This window comes from Psittacula echo (genome assembly GCF_963264785.1).
Source record: "Psittacula echo genome assembly, chromosome: 11".
Lineage (NCBI taxonomy): Eukaryota > Metazoa > Chordata > Aves > Psittaciformes > Psittacidae > Psittacula > Psittacula echo.
Window position 1 is genome coordinate 2,369,387 of NC_137746.1, and position 22,047 is coordinate 2,391,433.

Consider the following 22,047-nt stretch of genomic DNA (forward strand, 5'->3'; position numbering starts at 1 on the left):
CACACATTAAAATTGTTTCCCAGGATGTCTGAAAAGAAGGAGGCAAATTAAGGCTATGACTAGAAAACGAGTGAGTTTTCTATTAAAAATACGCTCTGTCGTAGCTATTGTTTTATGAAGAACCGAGTGACTTCAGCGCTACTAAACATTTAATTGAGAGAAACCAGCAACTTCTAGGACTGTTGCTGCCTCCTGTGGGAATAACCATAACTAATCCCCTGCTCCCAAAGAGCCGATTTTGCATATTGTGCCAAGCTGACCACACTCACAAGCTGCTGAAAGACTAATGCTCCTTCTCCACAGTATCTTTTACAAAGTCTGACACCCCCCTCAGTGTTTCTGGGCTTTTACTCACTCTAATGGCCTGGATACTTCATGCCAGATTTCTCATATACAATCACACAGATATGCATTAGAAGAAGGGGGGACTCGTAACATCGCCTTCAGCAGTACCGAGAGCAAAATTAAGAGCAGAAGAAAGCGAGCTGACAGTTGCTATTTCTGTTATGCCTCCTTCTGAAATCACATCTGTGAATCCTCCCAAAGCCGTCCTGCAGGGGAAACTGATCAGTTCTCATTAAATCACTCTTCTAGGTTTCTGTGGGTTGAAAACTGCTCTCCGATGCTTAGTTTCCCTCGTCATCCAAAGGTGAATTTTAACTGCAGTCCTTGCTTCTGTAGTCTCTCTGTGTTGGGGTAGGGAATGGGTAAAGTATACGGGAAAGGAAACGGATGGCTTGAACAGAACATAAAAGCTCCTCAGTATGGAAACTCAAAATGGGATTTGTTCTACAGAATCATTAGGTTTCGTGGCTTGTACGACATCTCAGTGGAGATATTATTCGCTTCCCAGCATTTTTCTCATAACCACAAATCATACCCCCAAATAAAAGACATCCCTTCAAAACCACTTCCTATTAGCAGAGCATACCTTATATTATAAAACTTGCAAGTAGACCAGTGTTGTACCATGAAGCCTATACAGGGTTTTTTTGTTTTTTCCTTATTTTTTTTCCCCCCAGTGTAAAAATATACAACGCTACTGCTCAGTTGTTGCAGTGTAAAGGTCCAACCGGTACTTGCCTGCTGAAGGCTCTACTGCTATTGCCCTTCATACCTCCCCAACCCAGACCACTGTGTTACCCCTCCTTATACCTGAAACCTCACAGCGTAATGTATTTTGCCTCCCATTTATAACAAACAATGAATCTCTGGCTGGTGTAATGAGATACTGTCCAAATAATCCACTGTCTTTCATAATTCTGTTGTAGCTGCTCCAGGGCCAGTCTTTGGATGTGATAGGGTCCTTTAAATTCTTCAGTACATTCATTTTCCCCGTTGACAGCTCTACAAAAAGCACATCTGTTTGCAAATGTGAAGTAGCATATATATAGTACTGGTTGCCTTCAGTGAAAGAGGGTTGAAATGTCAGATCAGATATGTGTATGTCTGTTTGTAAGTCATAAATCAACTTGATTTCCCCGCGGATAGTCAGAGCCTGGACTCTGATCCTTCCACTGTCTTCATCCGCACTGACCAAATAGCGTCCATCTGGTGAGATGTATGGCGTGCCCGACACGTCGCTGTTGGGGCCGATGACAGCATCAGTGACACTGTCAATGATGAGCTGTGGTGATGGAGCCATCGACCTATTCTTCCTACACTGGACAAAGAAGTAACCGCCTAGATGGGTATAAGCCATGGTCTGTGGTATGCAGCTATGGTTTCTGAAGTTGATAGTCTTGATGTGGGTCACAGTTTCCAGGTCAATTTTGTGAACTGCTGACTTCGATTTGTTAAAGATGAAACCAAACCTGAAATAGAAAACATGACACTGGAGTCATCTCTGGAGACATGGTGAGATGCTTGAGAAAAGACAAAAGTCAGCAGAACTGGGAAACTCTACGCTGCTGGTTTTGAAGTGTGTGCAATAATACTGACTCTTTTCTGTAACAAATCTCTTGGTTTAGTGCTTCTAAAACGTGCTAAAAGGAGGTATACACATTTCAGTTAAAATTAGCAACTCGATCCTGGAAGCTTGAATATCTGCTTGGGTATCTGAATAACATCTTCAAGAGCTGAAATCTTATTGGGAAGATCAATCTACAAAGGGAATAATAATCAAGGCTTGTGTGTTCTGTAGGTGACTGTTGACCAGCTTTGTGTGTAATCTGTTTCAGGTCTAGAAAGATGTAATTCAATATATACTCAAGACTTCTTCAATCCCAAAGCAGAAACCTGTTCTAAACAAAGCATATCACTGCCAAGCTGGGGCCAGAGAACAACTTTTAGCTCTATGTATAACCACTGAGAGAAGACCATGTCCAACCTCATCTCTTACACTACAGCATCAGTGGGTAGTTGTAATGTGTGTTCGCTCCCCATGGTGCTGGGAACCAGTGACAAGGCTGAGGTGTAGGGCAGACTATGAGAAACCCCATCCTGCCAGCACAGGAAGAACGTAAAACACTTCTCCACGAACATAACCAGGGTGCAGTGAAGAAAAGGGGTCTTTGTTTTCTGTCTCAAGAGAGGGCAGACAACAGTGAACACGGAATAAATGTTCTGTAAAAGATACATGCTGCAGCACACCTGACCTTTGCTGAAGACAAGAAAAGGTCAAAAATAGCCAAGAAAGGTTTCTGCTTAATTTGAGAGGGAGCTCACAGAAACAGCCTGTTTGTGTTCACCTGGATTCACAGGTCACTGATACTGACTTACCCAAACTAATTTTACATCCAGTATCTTTTCATCCATTCAATGCAGACAGAAGGAAACGAAGTGAGTGCTCAATTTTGTATCTCTTCCCCTAAAGATGCCAAGTTGCTTTGCGATATATGAACGGCAATGTCCTTGTGTGCAGATAATACCTATTTTGCTTAAAACACTGCGTTTTTAACCCATCTGTCAAGGAGACACTCTGCAACGATTTCACTTCTAAAGAACGAGCCACTCTAGTGTATGATCCCATGAAAACCATTGGGCTGAGCCTTTCATTTTCCCATTATATTCGCATCCATTAGAGAGACTTCAGAAAATATCTGCAGTGGAGACTCGCAGTGCACTGCGTGTGGGGAAATCGGATATGACACTTGTATTTCTCCTGGATGAATGCATTTTAAGTACACTTTAAAAAAATGCTTTCCCTTACAGCATTCTTTTCCCCCCAAAGACTTCCTTAATACTTGGCCAAATGCAATGAAGTTAAAAAATGGTTCTTATCATAAACTTTAAAGAAGCGGGTCAGAATGTGTTTTACGAGCACACGGCTGCAGAAGAGGTGCAGTGCTTGCCCGCAATCTGTGATCTGAAAACCTTGCACTTGGAGAGGTTTTAATAGACAACAACCTACCCTGGAAACTAATACAAATGGTTACATTCCTAGATATCCATCTGAAATCACAGGCAGCTGCAATACACATGCAGCAATATTTGCATACAAACATTTTTTGGCTAGCAGAAGAGACTGTTTCACCTTCCTGGGAAATGCTGGGATTGCCACTGATTGTTTCTGAGTGGAGAATTTAGAACATAATCTCAGTAAGTCTCATTAGACTGTGAGCAATTATTGTTCAGTGCTGAAGGTAAGAGAACAGACAAAGATCTGGCCTTGAACAAATGCAATAGGAAATTAGGCTGAGCATTCTCTGCTTTGTACATGGAAAACTATAAACAATTATCTACACGTAGTATTTCTTATGGAAGATTGTCTGTATACAGCCAATTAATCACACCGAAGCAAAAAGACAATGAAACAGAATAAATAGTGTAATTATTCCACCTTCCTGTCTTTGAACCCAGACTATACCTTCTCATCTCAGGCTTTAGCATTCAGCGGAGTCATCTACCTTCTGGCACTACGATTAGTCATAAGGATATTTTGAAAGCAAAGTGGAAAAATGAGGTAGGGAGAAATTGAGAGTGACAGCCATGAAGTATGTCTCATTAGTTTGTGTTTCAGGAAGCAAAGTTATTTATTTTGGATCAGATTCAACACACAATCATTCAAGTGTGACCCCCCTGTCCTCGGTGTTCACTGCAGGGAACCTAAGATGAAAGCAAGGAGTTACATTATCAGTTTTTGAGTGTTTAGCTTAGTTAAACCACACTGGGGACAGAAGATGGTTAAGGAGTTGTTACGTTATAACATGGTAAGTACAGTATAAATTGCTTTGCAGTTATCATCAGTTTTGATAATGTTAATGGGAGGCTTCTTGTGCCTGCTGGGAAGCAGCCAGTATTAGTCCAAGTTATTAGTATGTTAGTTACACAATCTCATTAACCACTACACCACATCAACATTCAAACCTGATGGTTCATAGAGGTGGGCTTTTTAATATGCAGTGCCTATGATTTTTCTCCTCAAACCATACCACCTCACACAGAGATCCAATATTTGAACAAGCTGGAAACATGTGGAAGAACTATGCTTTGTGCTTCAGGCAGAATTTGCTTACCATTTCAGGCAATAAGTCTTTGACACAGGTTTATTATGCCCAGATCCATAAAGCAGTTTTGAGGCAGGAAAGGCAACTTTTTGGCCATCAAATTCCCAGCACAACCAAGCAGGGCAGAGTGTGATACTTTGCACGGCTGACCAAGCTGAGGTTTGAATGCCTGTGCATGTTCTAAGGAAGTGCAGGTTTGTTTCTTGCTGTTTCATTGATTCACTGAATAACTATTAATAATTTGCTCAATCAATAAGAGTAGTTAGCTTGATCATGAATTCATTCATTCACGTTTGTAAAGTGCTATTAGATTACTAGAAGAATGCCCACTAAAAGAGAGCAGCACGGTCGCTGTTGCTATTCGTTCAGATCATTTCTTACCTAACATGATTAATAATAAGATTTGTAGGTGGTATAAAAAAATCATCCACTCCTTCAAATGGCGTGCGGATAACATGCTGCTCCTCCCCTGCGCTTGCCTCTGGTATTACCTACAACAAACACACACAAGGCTGAGTACAGGAAAAGCAGCAATAAGGTAGAAAGGTAAATACAGATCCCATAGTCATACATGGCAGCGAGTGGCTTTTCCCAGGGATGTAGTAGACTCAAATTGATTAATGACTTCTAAATATTGCTTGGTGCAGCTGTCTTGAAAAAGGTGTGCTAATAAATAGTATTCGAGGCTTGACATTTGTAAGGTAAGTACACAACGTGACTTTCATAAGATGTTTGTACCTCGAGAAAGAGCGGTCGTGCAGGAGCTGAAGTAGGATGACAACACTAAGACCATAATTTATTCCTCACCGTCTAAAATAAACATATATTTCATGGTCAAATTTATTAATCTCACTTATATGCACAGATATAATTCACCAGCTCGAAGGATCAAACACTAACTCACAGCAGTTAATTATCACTTTGAAGGAGAACTGTTCATCCACGTATTGTACCGTAGATCATTCAGCCAGAGGCAGTGAAAGGCCCTTTGGCTGTCCCCTCTCCATGCTGTCCAGCACCCACCTCCATGGCCCTAGGAACTCAGCTCCTCCACCACCATGGAAAAAGAGAAGTGGAAGTTCTCAATAGTTAAAATGTCAAATACTCAAATTGTTTGCTGGGTTCAAGATGACATTAGCCCATTCATTAGGAACTTCTGCTTCTCTAATGTGCAACAGGGGTTGCTTTGAATTTATAGCTACATAATTCATCAAGGAAGTGTTAAATCCCTACAAGGTTTAGTTCAGACAGCTGTTCTGGTCGTGCCATTTAGATTTCTTCCAATTAGACTGCTTAAGAAAGATGCCCTCTCTTGCACAGGGCTTTCACAAGGCCAGACATTTGCTTCCCACAAGCCAGTAATGGCTAAACAACAGCATCCCATTAGTTGGCTGCATGGGCTGTTTGATAAATCCCGGACTTTCAAAGAACGAGTGGGAATTTAGATCAACCTCAGAAGAAGCATCTTTGTTAAAAGAAGATGTTTTATTGCATGTCTGCGACTAACCACTGCGGGTTTTAAGAATGAACTTGGCCAGATTAGTCACTGCCCACCTTTTGGGAAAGAAGGTTGGAAAAAAGGAGAGATCTGCTGCTGCTGATGTTAGCCTCACTGCCTACATAAGTAACTGCACTTCATAAACATAACAGAAAGGACTATCTTAGAGCTGGAGCCTTATAACAAGTTTCCAACTGTGCAGGTGGTCTGTTCTTAATAATCACATGCTTGTGCCATGTCTCCTTTAATTACAGAAACCTCTCACAGCTGGATGGAAGAAATTAAGTCAGAGAGGGTAAAGAGAGCCAATTTTATCTGCTTATACCCTGTACAGGAAACTGCTCATACCCAGGTTGAGATAAACTGGAGCACTGCCTCAGAAACCTTCATTTATTTGTCCCTATTCTGGTTTTGGTGTCTTTTCCTGAAAATGCCCATGTTTTGTTGCTCATCCATTCTTTGCTAGGAAAAGTCTGCAGGCTGCAGCCATTATCATGGATGAAGCATGTGGCTGGTGGGGATGGCTTGTCCCACCTTCACGGGGCAGCATCCCCACGAAGAACATGGACTCCAGATTTATAGGTTTTTAGGTCAGAAAGCACAGCCAACCTTCTCTGCTGCTGGGGAATGTTTGAATGTAGACTTACAAGCAAATGTTTCTGGTAGAAGGAGTATCCACATGACACCTATGTTCCCAGGAATCAAGTGCCAGAAAATAACTGCTAGGGCAGGGTATGTCTAGCTGGATCAAATCAGCTCTGGTGTCAACTCTGTCATACGACATATAGCAGCAGCAAAATGCCCAATTAGATGCCTACACTTAATGTTTCTGTACCATCAACAGAAGAATGTATCCTCCAGGGCAATCTGGAAATAGAAGTTCATTCAGTTGTCCAAACCTATGTGCCTTACAGTGCCCCAATATCACTGTGGGTCTGATGGTGCTGAGCATGGAGGAGCTCCTGGGACCCCACCAGCATCCTCCTTGGGCCTTGGAGCATAGCAGGCTTACACTGCTCACAGTCAGCTGCCAGCCCTTGCTGTATAACTTTATAGCACTTGGCTCTGTCATCAGCCTTAAAACAAAACAGACCTTGGCAACAAAGCGGTCCTGCTGCCAGCCTACGGCACAGTCATTGCTGCAAAACAAATTAAACAGCAGGAAAAATATGGGAGGATGGACGGAGGAGGGATGAATAAAACACACTAGATATGCAAATGAAAGAGCAGCTTTATATCCAGGCCATTAAATGCTGTTAATTACCTGCAACCAACCAGGCACCAGCTTGCTACCAATGATGCCAAGCCAAGGAACGGCAAAGGCTCAGGTGCATAAGGACTTACCTGCAGAGTTGGTGAGGACTTCTGCATGTCACCCCAGCTAAGCACCCACACTTGGTCGTGGGACTTGTCATAATGTAATTTGGTTGGTAATGTGTCAACATCCAAGGACTTAAAAAAACAGAGACACGTATTTACACAGTGACCCAAATGCACATCACAAATGTTATATCAGCTTACTGCAGGCATTTCCATGCACCACTGTTATACCCATTGTGCAGCTTCACCTTCAGATCGATTGAGAGATCAGCAGCAGAACCAGCAGCAGAAAAATCTGGCTGCTCAGTGCTGTTTCCTACCTAGACATCATTCCATCTTATGCTCTTACTTATAGCCAGTAGACCAGGGACCAATTTCTGCTTGAGTTATACCCACACCGGTTCATTCTTCCCACCCTGCTTATAACTGAGGTCAGGCAGCGGCTCAGTGAGCGTGAGCCAGAAATTCATCCTAGTGCTGTATTACCACACTAGCTGCAAGCCTGGCTGCAGATGCACCCCTGGGACTATGATATCCAACCCAGGAAGGAGTTTCTTTCCTGCCAGCAAGTTTACAGAACACAAATGACACAGTGTGACCCCATGGGTGAAAGCAACACAGGCCCAAGCGGTGTCAGCAGCTCCACCGGGCAAAGATCAACTTTATTGTCCCATACCAAGTCTTTTGCCACCAGTGAATAAAGACTTCCCCTTGTAAGTACCTGTATGGCTTTCTGAGTCTGGATATCAATTATCATGACTCTATTGAGCTTAGGCTGTGTCGCATAAATGTACTTGTCTCTGACATTGACCACTGAAGCCCAGAGGCAGGACTGAGTGCCTTCACCTTCCACTTTAGGACAGATCTCTTCCTGAGGGGGAAAAAAGAAGAGGAGAAAAGGTTTAATTTCTACAAGTTCAGGGTGGTCTGGAGCAGCAAGAAGCTTAGCCTTGAAAACAATAAGGAAAAAATCCCTGAGGATTCCATTAGGATGATATTTATCCCCTTTTTTTCCCTTAAAAACATGAAATAATTATTTTATCAGATACCACACTGCAGCCTGGCTCTACTCACTAGCATGAAATAGCTGGACCTCCTGCAAACTCACACTGAATTTAAATAACCGCAGTGTCTATACAGATCTGTCTTTGAAGTACAGCGTGGTTCATCGAGACTTGCAATGCTGTCAGGATTTATTAGCAATAGAAATATCACTCAGTGCTTTGAAAAAACAGTGATTTACATTAACTGAATCACAGCTTTATATTTTTCATCCAGTCGTCATTTTCAGACCAGGGGGGTGTGCTCTGAGATGCTGGGGCTCAGGGAAACAGTGGCAGTCTATTGCTCCACCACAGAAACTTCCCCTGTTCAAAAGGAACCAAACCTTGCTGCTTTGCACCAAATCCTGTTCACAGCTGCCTGATGCCATTATTTTGTCTCTGATCCCCACTGAGTCCTGTACAAAACTGGTATTAGCTTTAGTAGGAGCTCACTGGTACCCTGAGTTGGAAGAGTCACGCATAATCTCACCAACAAACCTCTGTGTTGGCTACTCTGTCGCTCTCCCTTCTGTTGAGCTGCTTTATTGGAAAGAACATATGTGTGGGAGCGGGCTGTGGCGTAGAAACAAGGGTAAAACAAAACGAACACATATATACTTCAGTGAGCAAAAGAGCTGGGTTTAAAACCTGTCAATACAACAGCTGGGTCACATTAAATAATGGCACAACCTCCCTAAAGGGGAGGCAGTTAGAGCAGCAGAGCTTGCTCAGGAAAAGGGGAGGTACAAGATAAAACAATGCCAACACCACGTCTGTATCAGAGTGATGGTTATGGATGAAGATTTCACCTCTAAGCAGCGCAGCTCTGTAGGTTTAGGTATGTTGGTGAGACTGGTTGAAGATACAAGTCTCAACAGCTTGGCTGCATTTTCCTTTCCTACGCTACTGCAAGTGAAAAGATGCGACACAAGCCCAGCCCTGAGCTTCCAGCAGCCACACACAGAGCCAAGCACCTGACAGCCTCCAAACTGCCCTCCTCATCCTCGTCTGTGCACTGGGGCTTAGCCTCTCACAACACACCATCCACCCAGAGCAACAGGAGCAGGGGAACGGCACCACTTTCTGCTACAGTGCTCAGCTGCTTTATCTGCTTTTGTGCCCTTTAACAGCAAACGAAGAAACCTTTGCTGCAGAAACCCTCCTGAAGATGCAGGCTGGTGACAGTGTCTACGTGACAAACACGCAAGACACTAAAAGGGAAAAAGGAGGGGGGAAAAAAGGCCAATCCTCCCCATATAAAGGGAAAAGGCTCTATGATATCGGTAGGAAACCCTTAGGGCTCTCTCTGAAAGGCAGCCAAGTAATGACGTTAAAAATCCCTTTCATGCCCACCACTGTGCTGACATTATTTCCTTAAGTGCCCTCTTTCCTTCGTTCTTTTCAAGCTGTTTCTCCAGAACCACCTCTTCAATATTTACAACTCTTTGGAAAAAAGAAACACAAGATTTCTGTCTCTGAGTAGCAACAGCTCAAGTGTGGCTTCATGACACTAAGCCAGTCCTGGGGTGAGCATCAGTTTGGATTTCTACTAAGGTATATTAAAATCCAGTGGGAAAACCCCCAACAGTATCAACCACAACTTGATGGGTATCTAAAAAGTACTGAATGCAGACTCACGAGAAGATCCTGACCCATGGCACCAGAGTCTGACCCAGTCTTTGGGGAGCATGATAGTGATTCTCCCCTTTCATTCCTCACAAAACTAATAGCAAGGCCTTTTCTTCAGGAGGTAGCCACATTCTCAGCTTCTCCTTTTAAAAAAACCCCACTAAATAAAGGAGTGACTGAAAAAGCATTTCTGGATGTATTTCTGCACCTGTGCTTTATGAGAATTCATAGATCCATGAGCATACACAGGAGTACATAACAGAGGTCGCTGAGAACACTGCCCTCACAGCACCCCCGGCTCATGTTATCTCCCTTGTCGTGCTGAGCTCCACTGTGGACGAGGCTATGCTTGACATTCACTGACACTCAAACACATTCTCCTTGTGATTTCCTACAGCGGGGGGGGGTGAACCCAGTGCTGGCAGGAAATGCTGGACAGCAAACAAGGATGGCACAGGTCTGCGGTTCAGCGGCAGTAGATGCAGAGGACCAGCACGACACAAACATCTTCTGTGCATCCTGACCCACCTCCCTGCTGTGGTTTAATCTGGGAAACTACTCCTAAAGAGCAGAAAGTGGCCAACTCCTTTGCCTATCAGTAAAAGGGGCCAGTGAGTGATGTGTGCATCTCACTGCTACTGACTTTTGTGCTTTAACAGCCCGGTTACAACTTTTGGGCATGGATACACAAACAAGCCAAGTGAAAGTATTTGCCTACATTTTGACGTGGTAACTAGGCAAATTCTCTGGAGTGTGTCAGGAATCCTCCATGTCAGTCTTATAACTTACGCGATTCCCTTAATTTTCAAGAGGAGGAGATGATACTCCTCTGGGATGCCACACGAAGCCCACCAAGCTCTAACGTCAGTGTCCTTTAGCAACAACAACCTTTGAAGAGATTAAGAGCTGCCAGCTGTAGCTACTGGGTTTAGGACTTACATAACTTGTGAAAATCCTCTCTTCGGGCCTGATGTGTCTCCGGATTTCACATTCGTTTGGCTGAAGGACTGTGATCCCATCATCAGAAAAGACATAGAACATATTCCCAACACTCAGGCCTTGAAGGGGGATAAAGGAAAAGAAGCAGGAATGGTTTTGGTATGTATCCATAGCTGTTAGGACTTTTTTCAGAACCCTCCCTCCTCCCCCAGCAAACAGAATCTGCCTCACATACAGGTTTGGTTGTTTGGATGCAGTCGGTGCATTCACAAAATCAAATTTCATGTCACGACAAGGGCTTCAAGGAAGTGAAGAGGTACAGACACATTCAAAAATGCCTTGCCTTGGTGGCGGTGGTTGTACACAAATAACTGTGTCCAGGTCTCGTGCATATATACCAAAGCCAGATTTGATAACAAGAAGCCCCTGCATTGCATTAGTCACTCCCTCAGGTTATGGCTATGGTTCTTCTATGATTTCACTAAAACCAGCTTGCTAATAATTTGAGAACTGAAGGAGAAGCTTCAGCTAAAACTAACCTGAAGGTTATCCTGTTACAGGTAACTTGACTTCTTGGACCTGTGATGTAAAATGGAAGCGCTCCATATCTGAAAAGATCTCTATTTCCCTCTTTTCTGAAGCTACCTGCATGAACTAACTATAGCCACCAAAACAAACACATTTTTGAAGTCTTGCAAACTGTAATTCACAAATGTGGAGTAGTTCAGCATCGCAACAGCACTCATTTATCCAACTGGGGCATTCCAGGAGATTTGGAAAACTGGCTGCCTGTCATTGCTTTGCTGTTCGGAGGTTGTATTTTGTCATTTCTGCCATGCAGAAATGCCTTTAAACACTGATAATTTAGTTGTTCTCCAGCTACATGCAATTGCAGCAATGAGCACCTTTAAGAAATGTTCAGGATCTTTTCAAACAGGCTAGTTAGAAAGATCCAAGAGGCATTTCATCTTTTTCACCACCACTAAGTGCTTGCCATGACCACTGTCACCCCTGTAGCACTGATAGTGTACTTATCTGCTAATGATACAGTGATGTGAGAATTTGTAATTTCTAATTAATTACATTTTACCCATGGAGAAATAAGGTTCTGGTTCTACAGGTCTGAATAACGTTCAGCCTTACAATTCCCTTGGCTGCTCCAGTGATGGCAGCTCCAGACACTGCTCACATCTACAGTTTCCCACACCTCTTAAGTGTTTGCAGGACTGAGGTCTCAATCATCATCAAAACTTCACTATAACAACACGCATAATTTGGACAATTTTATAAATTCCATAGCATTTAGAAAGGCTGGAAGAAGTTTTATTCGGTGCTAACCCTCCCTCTTTTTTGTGCCAAATAAGGGGCTTCAGAGTACAACGCCTCAGCACGTGGTGTTTGCTGTACTGACAATGTCCAAGCTGAGTCTCTCTAAACCATATCACAGAAATACCCCAGTTAGGGCATCAGGCGGGTACAGGAGCCACGATCCTTAAATGTGATGCCACAGTGAGGGATCATGCAAGTAGGAAAAGAGGTACTGAACTTCCATTAAAACTAAGTTATCTTTATGGAGTAAGGGCTCACTTTTCCCAAGTATGTTGCTAAAACGTTTCATTCGGGCACTTTGGACCAAAATCTGCGCTCACAGCACGCACACAACTCCCACCCTCCTTCAGTGGGACTTGAGTGAACACATCAGAGGGCAGAGTTTGACCCTGGCTGGAATGAGTGCACATATCGCCATGAGTAAAGGATTTTAATCCTAGAAAGTGGAAACAGGCAGGCAACAAATTATGACTGTTGTGAAGATGCTCATTATTATTTTCATGCACGATAGTAGCGTGATTTCATCTCATGAGCCTGTGACAATGAGGGTGTGCTTCAGAACTAAGGCTATAATTAGTCACAGAAATACTTTGATAATAATTTTACCCCATTACGTTTAGAGTTAGTGACTTGGCAAGTCACACACTTTATTTTAGAGTAAAATAAGTGCAAGTTTTAATATTGATTGGCTTAAAATAGAATCCAAGTAGCATCCAGGTACTCTCTTTTAAGAAGAGTTTACCAAATGCTTTTTCTAGAGAGTAATCCTCACACAGGTTTTTAGACAAAGCAGTTTTCTCATTAGATAAACTACGTGCTTTATTGTGACTTATGAACTATTTGCCAAGTCTTGATTGGGGTACATCTCTAAACAATCTCATGAACATTGGTAAAACGGACTCTGCTCTCCATTTTACTGCTGAAGCTCCTGGGTCTGGGGAATTATTTCAGTACAGAGGTGGGCAATGGGGAATTTTGCAGAGCTGTGTTATTTATAGTAGTGAGGCAGGTACCAGATTGGAAACTGGGGGAGTGATGAGAAACGTTTTCTTTCCCTTTTTAATTGAAGACGTTTCAGGTTGGATGACACAACTAGCTCCAAAACTAAAGGCTTTATAAAAGGCAGCATACCTCATCTGTGTGACAAAACCCAACATGTAACAAAAGCCCCATTAAGAACAGGGACGGTTTCCTAACCATAACAATTCTTATTTGAACTATTCTAGATGAAGTTGATTCCAACATCTTTATTTCAAGCACTTCAGGAGGACACCTGATGACAATCAGAGTTGAATACAGTCTCCAACTGAGTGTACTTTTGTATTTCCCTACTTTGAGATCAAAGGGCAAATTTGTCACTGTGGAATAATCTCCTCTGACCTCATACTTGAATAATTTGCCTCAATTTAACCTGAATGCTTGGAAGCATTTTAGAACTTAAATTTGGTTACAAAAAGGCTTTCGGCTTTTAAAGTACATACGTTCCTATACTGATGATTGCCTGCTGGCTCAGTATGCTCCCTTTACCTAGGTATAAAGCAAGCAACACTTGCTGCAGTCATGAACACTGACATGAAATAAATCTCTGCCTTACATTTGGGCTGCTTGTAGCTTCCTCTGTACAAAATTAAAGTCTTGTTTGTACATTGAGTAAATACTATACATCCTTCCAGTTCCATGTTTAACCGGCTGGTCATGCTATGTGCACTTATGTTTTGAGGTCTAACCTGTGCGTGGTCTGTGAAAGCTTTTGAGGACAGACTGATAGACTGAATTACGTTAATTACTTGTGTTAATTTGCTTGTTACTTTGACTTGCAGCAACAGCTTGTCTTACCCAATATTCTGCCTAGGTATTTCCCCAATAGCTTTAGTTACTACAGACCTTGTGGGCACAAGGGTGTGATCATTTTAAAGGAGCTCAAGTCTATCAATCCATTTGTTAATATTGCCACTCATACATAAGTTTTTATTTTAATGGAATTAAAAGAACACATTAAAATGTAAAGCCAAAAATACCATTCCTCTCTTCCAGCTTTTTCTGTGCCGAGATTTCACATGCTAAAGGGCGTTAGATGGATTCTTTGCCTAGAATGAATGTACCGATCAACCACTATAGAACAATACAGACAGGGGAATAAACCTGCTCTAAAAATTCTGAATTGTTTAGGAACATCAATAGTAAATTCGCTTTTACTGCTCACGTTTTCCCTGTACATTGCTCATACTTGAATTTGCAATGTTGATAAGCAGCAAGTTCATGCTGTTTAGCAGAATTATAGCAGGAGTTTCTGCAACCAACTTCTTAGTCGGTTCTTTAAATATTACTGCTACATCTGGTAGGGTTGTCCAACTACTTTATAAAGGAGCATAAGAGATGCAGTATATAAACAGCCATGTAGCATCCTGCAGATGATGCTGGACTGATTAGATGCACTAGAGATTTCACTTCCAAGCAGAAGGGAAATAGCAATTCTTAGTGCCCATAATGCCATTTACAGGAACATCAGCAGTAAAGAGATACTCTTCAGTGCCATGCACCAGCCACTTGTATGTGGCATATTTCGGAATAAGTGCTGGAGAGCTATCCTAGGCTGCCCCTGCCACATCTCATGACCTCCAGCCTGCTGCACCTACTGCATCTTCTGCCCCTACAATCCTTTGGGCCAAACCACAGCAATCCAGAAAGCTCCAAGCCAATGGCATGAAGCCCAGCTGTCATTTTGGGTACCTGGAGGCACTATGTATGAAAGGGTCTTTGCACCTTCCAAAGGCACAGTGAGTGGGAAGCCCTTCTTGGAGGAACACCAGGAGGGAGAGGTGTTTGCAAGGGGCAGGGGTACACGGTCAAGAGCAGTTTGTAAGCGCACAGGGGCCTTCCCCACAAAGCTGGAAGGACATCAAGCTCCCAACTGCCTCATATGCAACTGGCGGATGCAAGAACTGGTTTATGCTTGGACTTCACCCCAAGAACCTTCCTCTGGTGAGGAACACACAGCCCCAAGGAGCCAGAGGCTGCGCTCCCTATCAAGGCACTTACAGAGGTGCTTGAGAGCTCCTTGGGCCTCTGCACAATGCATCTTACTGTGCGTTTTGGACATTATGACAGCACAGGTCTGCACAAAATCAAATACATTTTCATTTCAAGTGCCTCCATAGTATCTTTGAGTCAATTAGCTGGTTAGGATGGTGTTTTCTTTTCTAATTTGGCTTCCAAGACACACAGATGTTGACCTTGTGCAGGGCACACTGCAAATCTGATGAAACTAGAGATCTTAACTGCCAATTAAAACAAGGAGAAGTGAGGCAACCTTTACTCTGCATCGATTTAAAGGATAGAAGGAAGCAAAACCTGTTGGGGGATTTTTTTTGTCTGCCTAACAGTCAAGAACACAATTTTTGTTGCCTAGTAAACATCAATACACGCTACTGAGGAGGAAGAGCTTGAATTGCCTGCTTAAAACGCATTCTGTTGGGTTTATGTCCTACTTGTTCAATTATGGTAATTTGGGAGCACTTCTGACACTCGTGCAATTGTTACTGCAGCTTGAGAATCTTCAGGCTACTCACATTTGTGGCAGTTTATATAAAATTTCCATTTTTACATATTTTATGGTCATCTATTATTTCTTAGCGGGAAAGTATCAGAAGGTACGATTCATATTACAAGAGCGATATCTCTTCTGTGAATAGTTTAGCTTTCAAATGTCTGGTCTGTACTTAATCTGGTAACTGTGAAAGCTGATAGAGTTAGCAGCAAGTCAGTGGAGAATGGCCCATCATGGAATTATTAAAGCAGACAAGCACATTATCACTACGACAAAAGAACTTTACTGCAGTACCTTCCTCTCGCCACAGTATGTTTGCAACTGCAGCATCAGAAAATTGGGGAAGCCAGAAAATAATCAGGAACAGAAAAAAACAAAACAACAAAACAATGTCAAAATTGTCATTGTAGCAAGAAACCGAATTAACACTCATGTTTACAGGAACCGTTTCATTTGTGAACCCTTTGTAACATTCGTTCCAGTAATAGCAGGAAAGAGAGAGAGTTACAAATACATTTGCTCCTTCCAGAGACAACTTCGAACCTTTGACATAGGAAAAATCCTCCCTCAAATGAAGCCAACTTCAGCTTGTACACAGATCTTACTAAAGAGAAGGCGTTACCTTCAAATGTAATGTACCTGTATGGTACAAGCTCTAGTTTTCTGTAGAGGTTCAATCAGGAAACATCGAAGCCTGAGACTGGCAGTTAAGGCAGCTACACACTGTGCTGCATCTCTTTGTGGAATTTCATGCAACTACGTCCTGGTTTAGGATTCAAATACTCTTTGACAGTACATCTGCATTTGAATTTCTGTTTTAGATAGATCCAATTATTTCTCAACATACTGTAATTTCCCTTGCTCAAGTATTCAAGGGAAAACGAGCAATATTAACAAGAGTACATAAATCTATTTAATGAGGAATAGAATATATTTTCCAAAGACTCGCCATGAGAGCACATATTTATGGCTAACTTCGTTTTCAATTCTTGCTCTACATTAACAGCCAGAAAAGTAGCAAAAATCCCATTTGCACCTAACCTTTTAGTATCCCCATAAACCCAAGCAATCTCCCAAGTAGTTAAGAGAGCAGAATTAGAAAGCATTAAGCCGCTGGGAGCTTTTCCACTGAGGCAACTAATCACCTCCTCCATTAATTGTGTTTTGGGGACAGTGCAGTCCAGATAACATTGCCACAGTCCTACGGGACACATGCAGCTCAGAGCGGCTGGGGGAATATTTATCTTGGAAGTGGAAGATAATTTCACACCGAGGGAAGCCTATTTTGCTGGTTAGTGATGTAAATGCAGGGAAAATCAATAATTCAATCAGAACATTTTCCAAGCATCTAAATATTTGAGAACTTCACCTCGTAATTGGCTTTAACAGAAGTCTAGTGCAGAATCAAAGAAGTTTATTTTCTGAAACCACATATAATTTGACATAATACTAGGTTTGGGATTCTCTGATATCTAAAACTACTGCAAATCTGTTACTTTATTAAAGATGTTACCTGTACCATATCCATACATTTTTGGCACATAGAAGGCACCATAAACCTGGACGAGGAGATTTCACCTTCCCTATGGATACCTTCCCAAACCAGCATACAATCATCTCATCAAAGCACAGACAAACCTGCCACTACTTTACGAGTAAGAGTCCAACATACTGCATGCAGTGGACTGAAGCATTACATTGCATGTATACCATTACATTTACATAGTCTTTAAATAAATAAATCCATGGAAAGTGAAGCTTACGGGTCTTTCTTGCCGAATCTTCTATGAAAAGTGATGATATGTCCTCGTCCACTCCCACCTCGTTTTTAGCAATGCAGGTATAGGCACCAGTGTCTTCATATCGAACGCTACTGATATGAAGTTCACTCCCGTTTGCTGTAAGAAAGACACCCATAAATTGTGTTCCTCACTGCTGCTAATTGCTTTTCCTGCTCTTAATTGCCTCCCATTGCCTGGCAACAACAGGGTGGCTTCACCACGTTTCCCTGTACATAACTAGAGGTATTTTGGGGATTCTCATCACAGTTGATGTTTTGCTTCTTTCCATTAGCACATACACGCTCTGTGCCAGGAACGAACAAAGAAGAATCCCAAGTGCAAACGATAAATTGCATTTCATTTATTTCTTCTTGTTAAAAAAGAAAAAATGCTTTGGCTTTAGTGGAGAAAAAATTAAATTGAGTTTTGTAAACTGCTTTTCATCAGATCACAAAAAACTTGGGCCTGGGAGGGGTTTCTCCACTCCTATCATTTTGCTTTCTGGAGTGGCACCATCGCCTAAGATATTATTTTAAGACATTGCACCCAGCCATGCAGAGAGATGTGTGTTGCCAACACTGGCTGAGGGCTGCAACACACCACAGCCAGACTGAGGGGGATACGGGGAGGCTTTCAATATGCTTACACAGAGTATTTTTGCCTTTTGCTGTATCTGTTGCAGCCTCATTTGAACAAGGACCTATAAGAGTCCAGAGCCCAATTCCCTTTGCAGAGGTGGGTGCAAGGAGCCAAGTGAACCACAGCCCAATTCTCAGCTGACTTGCATCCAATGCAAATAAACCTGAATAAAGAATTTAATGCATGCCTCCTCTGCTTTGCGCAGCTCTGCACAAGAGGCGAGGCAGTGGAGAACCAAGCACGTGGTTGTTTAACAGAACACCGTTACCACTCCTATCAATCAATACTGTGTTTCCAGAGAAATTCACAGGAGATGAAGATAAAAAGGAAGAACAGGGGTTTTGTAACACAATTTCCAACAACTGTGGCTTAGAGAGAGTGCAGGAACTTCTGGTTTAAAGCGCAAAATAATCCTCCTTAATCCCTGTCTACAATACTTTAATTAATCAGAATGCTGTTCTTACCTAGAAGCATTAGCTGTTTGGATAGTTTTGGCATGATATCAATGCCGTTCTTTAGCCAGGTAATTCGGGGATTAGGGATGCCTTCGGCGTGACATCTGAGGCTCGCCGACACGCCAGGCTCCTGCGCCTGCGTTTCCGGGTACACGCGAATCACTGGTGGCACTGTGGGAAACAAGGAATTGGACAATTTAAACTCACCTTCCAGTGCTGTTCCTTGACAGTGGCTCGAGAGAGGAAAAGGTCTGATCCAAGCACCAGCACTGGTACAGAAATGATTCTTCTATAGCTCAACTTTGGCAGCAGAAAACAGGATACAATAAACTAATAAATCAATGCCAGGGAGCAACCTTGATATCCAGGTTTGTATTTAGACTGTTCTTGCTTGCTCTTGCTTTCTTTCACTAAGGGACTGAACAAAATTAAGTGAAGTTGGATCAAAACCTAAGGCCAGTACTCATGTATTTAAAAATCAAAGTATAAACTTCCAGCCTTCACTGAATCTAGTAAGGAAGAAACTGGACTTCTTGCCTATTAGAAATAGCACATCATTCACCATTTTAATTAATATCCATCAGGAAACAGCCTGTACATTCACTACCTGCTATTCTGAACAAATAAACTACTTCCCTTTTTTTCTGAGAGGCTTTCAAAGCATGACTCATCTTGTTTCAGGAAGGCCCCTCTGAACTATTTAATATACTCAGCTGGCAGAACTACTAATTATATTACAGTTTGAGACAAGTTCATTGATTTTCAATCATGTTGCCTTCATTGCTCAAATCAACAAGGCTTTATATCGCCCACTGACTCTTTCTTCACAATTCACTCACCTACTTTAAGGAGAAACTGCAATATTGCAATATCAGTAAAAAATACAAGTGGAATCCTCCTTCCTTTCACCTCGAGGGATTTAATAAAAGGAAACATGAGGATGTGCTGTATTTGGCTGATAGTATTTCAAGGGTGGTCATGGAGTGCTCTGTTTCATAACCAAGTGGTCAACTTTATATTAAGAGATTTTGGGACTTGGATGTAACTGTTGAAAGATGTACAGCTGTGTAAAACCACAGTCAGAGTCAAATGTGGATGTGATGTGTGGGAGCCTGACTTCTTCCTCAAGGGAAATGAATAACCTCTGCTGGCACTAATGGAGAACTAAGGAATAATTGTGGGTTTAAGATCACCTGAATGAGTTAATAATAAACTTCAAGTGGAAATCACTGGCTCAAGGTACCTAACACAGTGCTGTCTTCTTATATAGTCCATCATCAGGCTCCAGGCCTGGCAAAATCAAATTGTCTTAACAGTTGCTTCAGAATAAAATGAACTCTGTGTTTGCAGCTTGCTATGTATCTATATACCCATATGGGCATAGTTTAAATAATTACATTCACCAGCATACATTTTCCATCTATTTTTTTATGGGCCTTACCAGAGAGAGATGTATTTTACTTCCGTCTTACCTACCAGCTGCCAAGTACTAACCAGAGCTGAGTCGTCAGCTTGGAAGGAAATCAGCCACGACAGAAAGCCCTCAAGTCTACTTGGGTTTTATAGCTTTAACAGTGAGAGACTGCTCAAATGTAATCTGAAAGGAAATGCCTCTGGGCAAAAAATAGGGACTTTTAGCAAAGGAATGGCTTTAAACTTCACCTCTGCACTAGATGTGGGGGTTTACTTCCTTGTCTCATATTTCCTTCACTGGAGAAGAAGAGAAAACGTGTTGTAAGATGCAGAGCAGTGAGTAAAACACCACCCAAGATCTTTTTAATCAGGAGGTCACCAAAAATATAAGTTTGCTTTATTAAATTGAGATTTCAAATTCCAAATAAGAGCAGTTACTGGCTTTTTAACTTCTCCTCCTCCCATTACTGTCAGGGTTGCAGCTCCTCCTGACTTCAGGAGGTGCCAGATCAAGCAGAAGGTGAGCAAAGGAAGCGATGTGCTGCTGGAAATGGCTGGCAGCTGTCAGAGCCACCCCTGGATTTACTGAAGAGACAGTGCCCAAGCAATTCAGGGCAATAACACTGTGAGTCAGGAGCTTCTCATTCCATCTGCACCTCGGAAAATTAATTGGAATCTGTCCGAGCCAGTGTCTCCAGGCGAGACAGGATAAAGATAGTAATTTCTGGCCACTTTGACAGGGTTTTATGAAGGTCCTGCACTCAGTGCTTGTCTCGCCTATGATTTGCTTGCTACTAGTAACATTTTTAGAACGAAATGATTTAGGAATTGAGGTGCACTGAAAGGCTATGTGATTTATTCAGACTCATGGATGAGAGGTAGTTTGCCTCCTACAAATGCATAGGAAGATAACATCACCCAAGGAGGCCAGATGCCCAAATCCTGAAGTCAACTGACAGCACTTTATGTCCCCAGGGACTTTCCCAGTTCTCCAGATGGCACAACCTGCCTTTTCCAGTCCCCAGGCAATCCTGGCCCTCTCTCTCTGCAGGTTTGCCTGCCCCAGCCTCTTGCAGACAGACTCAGGTGCCCAAGCTTGCAGCTATCTACATGAAAACCAGCTTGGAATAAAGCTCATGAGGTCCCGTGCCCTGTGGAGAGCTCTGCTCCTGCCAGGATAAAATGGTTTGGGTTGGGAAGAACCTTAATGCTCATCTAGATACAGCTGCCTGCCTGTGCCTGCCCAGTTCAAGGCAAGAAGGAGATCCCCCAGCCAACTTCGCACCCTTCTCTAATATACCCCAAATGGCCAAAGGCACCAATGCAGTTTTCTCACCAACCAGCTCTTGAAAGAGATACAGCCCATCTCAGACACCACCCATTTAATGCTCTCAAAACCAATGTGGGTTGATAACTTTCTTGTAAGTTTGCTTTAGGCTTTCCTAAAGGTTTTTTGCCTCACACCACGTTAGCCTGCATGCAAGAAATCCTCATCTTCTACCTGCAGAGCTGAAAACACAATAGACTTATAGCACAGAAGGCAGCTCAGGGGTCCTAGACACTGCATCAATGTTCTGCATGAAAATTAGGTTAACTTGAAATTATAGCAAGGTGTTTTTTCCAGTGATTAATGAGGGAAGTGTTTGTTTTCACCTACAAAAAGTACGTGTTGCATCCCCATTCCTGCTCTTACCGTTTTCCTGCTCTTTCCATTTTTAAACACTTTATTTCTTCTCCCTTGTCTGACATAATTCATTGCACAGGCAAATTATTGCATGGAACTGCCTCGTGATAACAGCAAACTGCAGAATGCATTTTTATTGTCCTTGCTACAAATTAATACATCCCGAGTAAGCTCATTTTGCTTTAAACTTGCAAAAATTTCAGCTCCAGACTTTGGAATATATGGATTATCCTTTGCTATTTCCCTTGGTGAATATATATCATTGCTAAGCATTACTGTGCCTGCAGCCAAGGGCAGTATAAAAATGCTATTATCTTAAGCA

General features: G+C 42.4%; 1 protein-coding gene across 1 annotated transcript in view; it reads right to left on the minus strand.

Moving 5' to 3' along the window:
* Positions 1 to 711: 711 nt before the first annotated feature.
* FSTL4 (follistatin like 4) overlaps positions 712 to 22,047 on the minus strand; it is a gene marked incomplete at its 5' end in the record, with an annotated part of 197,202 nt that continues 175,866 nt past the window's right edge. The window contains 8 exons of the mRNA XM_080627306.1: positions 712 to 1,814; positions 4,830 to 4,939; positions 7,291 to 7,398; positions 7,988 to 8,137; positions 10,878 to 10,996; positions 16,048 to 16,074; positions 17,517 to 17,651; positions 18,638 to 18,799. Of these exons, the coding sequence (XP_080483432.1) occupies positions 1,112 to 1,814; positions 4,830 to 4,939; positions 7,291 to 7,398; positions 7,988 to 8,137; positions 10,878 to 10,996; positions 16,048 to 16,074; positions 17,517 to 17,651; positions 18,638 to 18,799 (1,514 nt within the window). The 3' untranslated portion in view covers positions 712 to 1,111. The remainder of the gene's footprint in view (positions 1,815 to 4,829; positions 4,940 to 7,290; positions 7,399 to 7,987; positions 8,138 to 10,877; positions 10,997 to 16,047; positions 16,075 to 17,516; positions 17,652 to 18,637; positions 18,800 to 22,047) is intronic.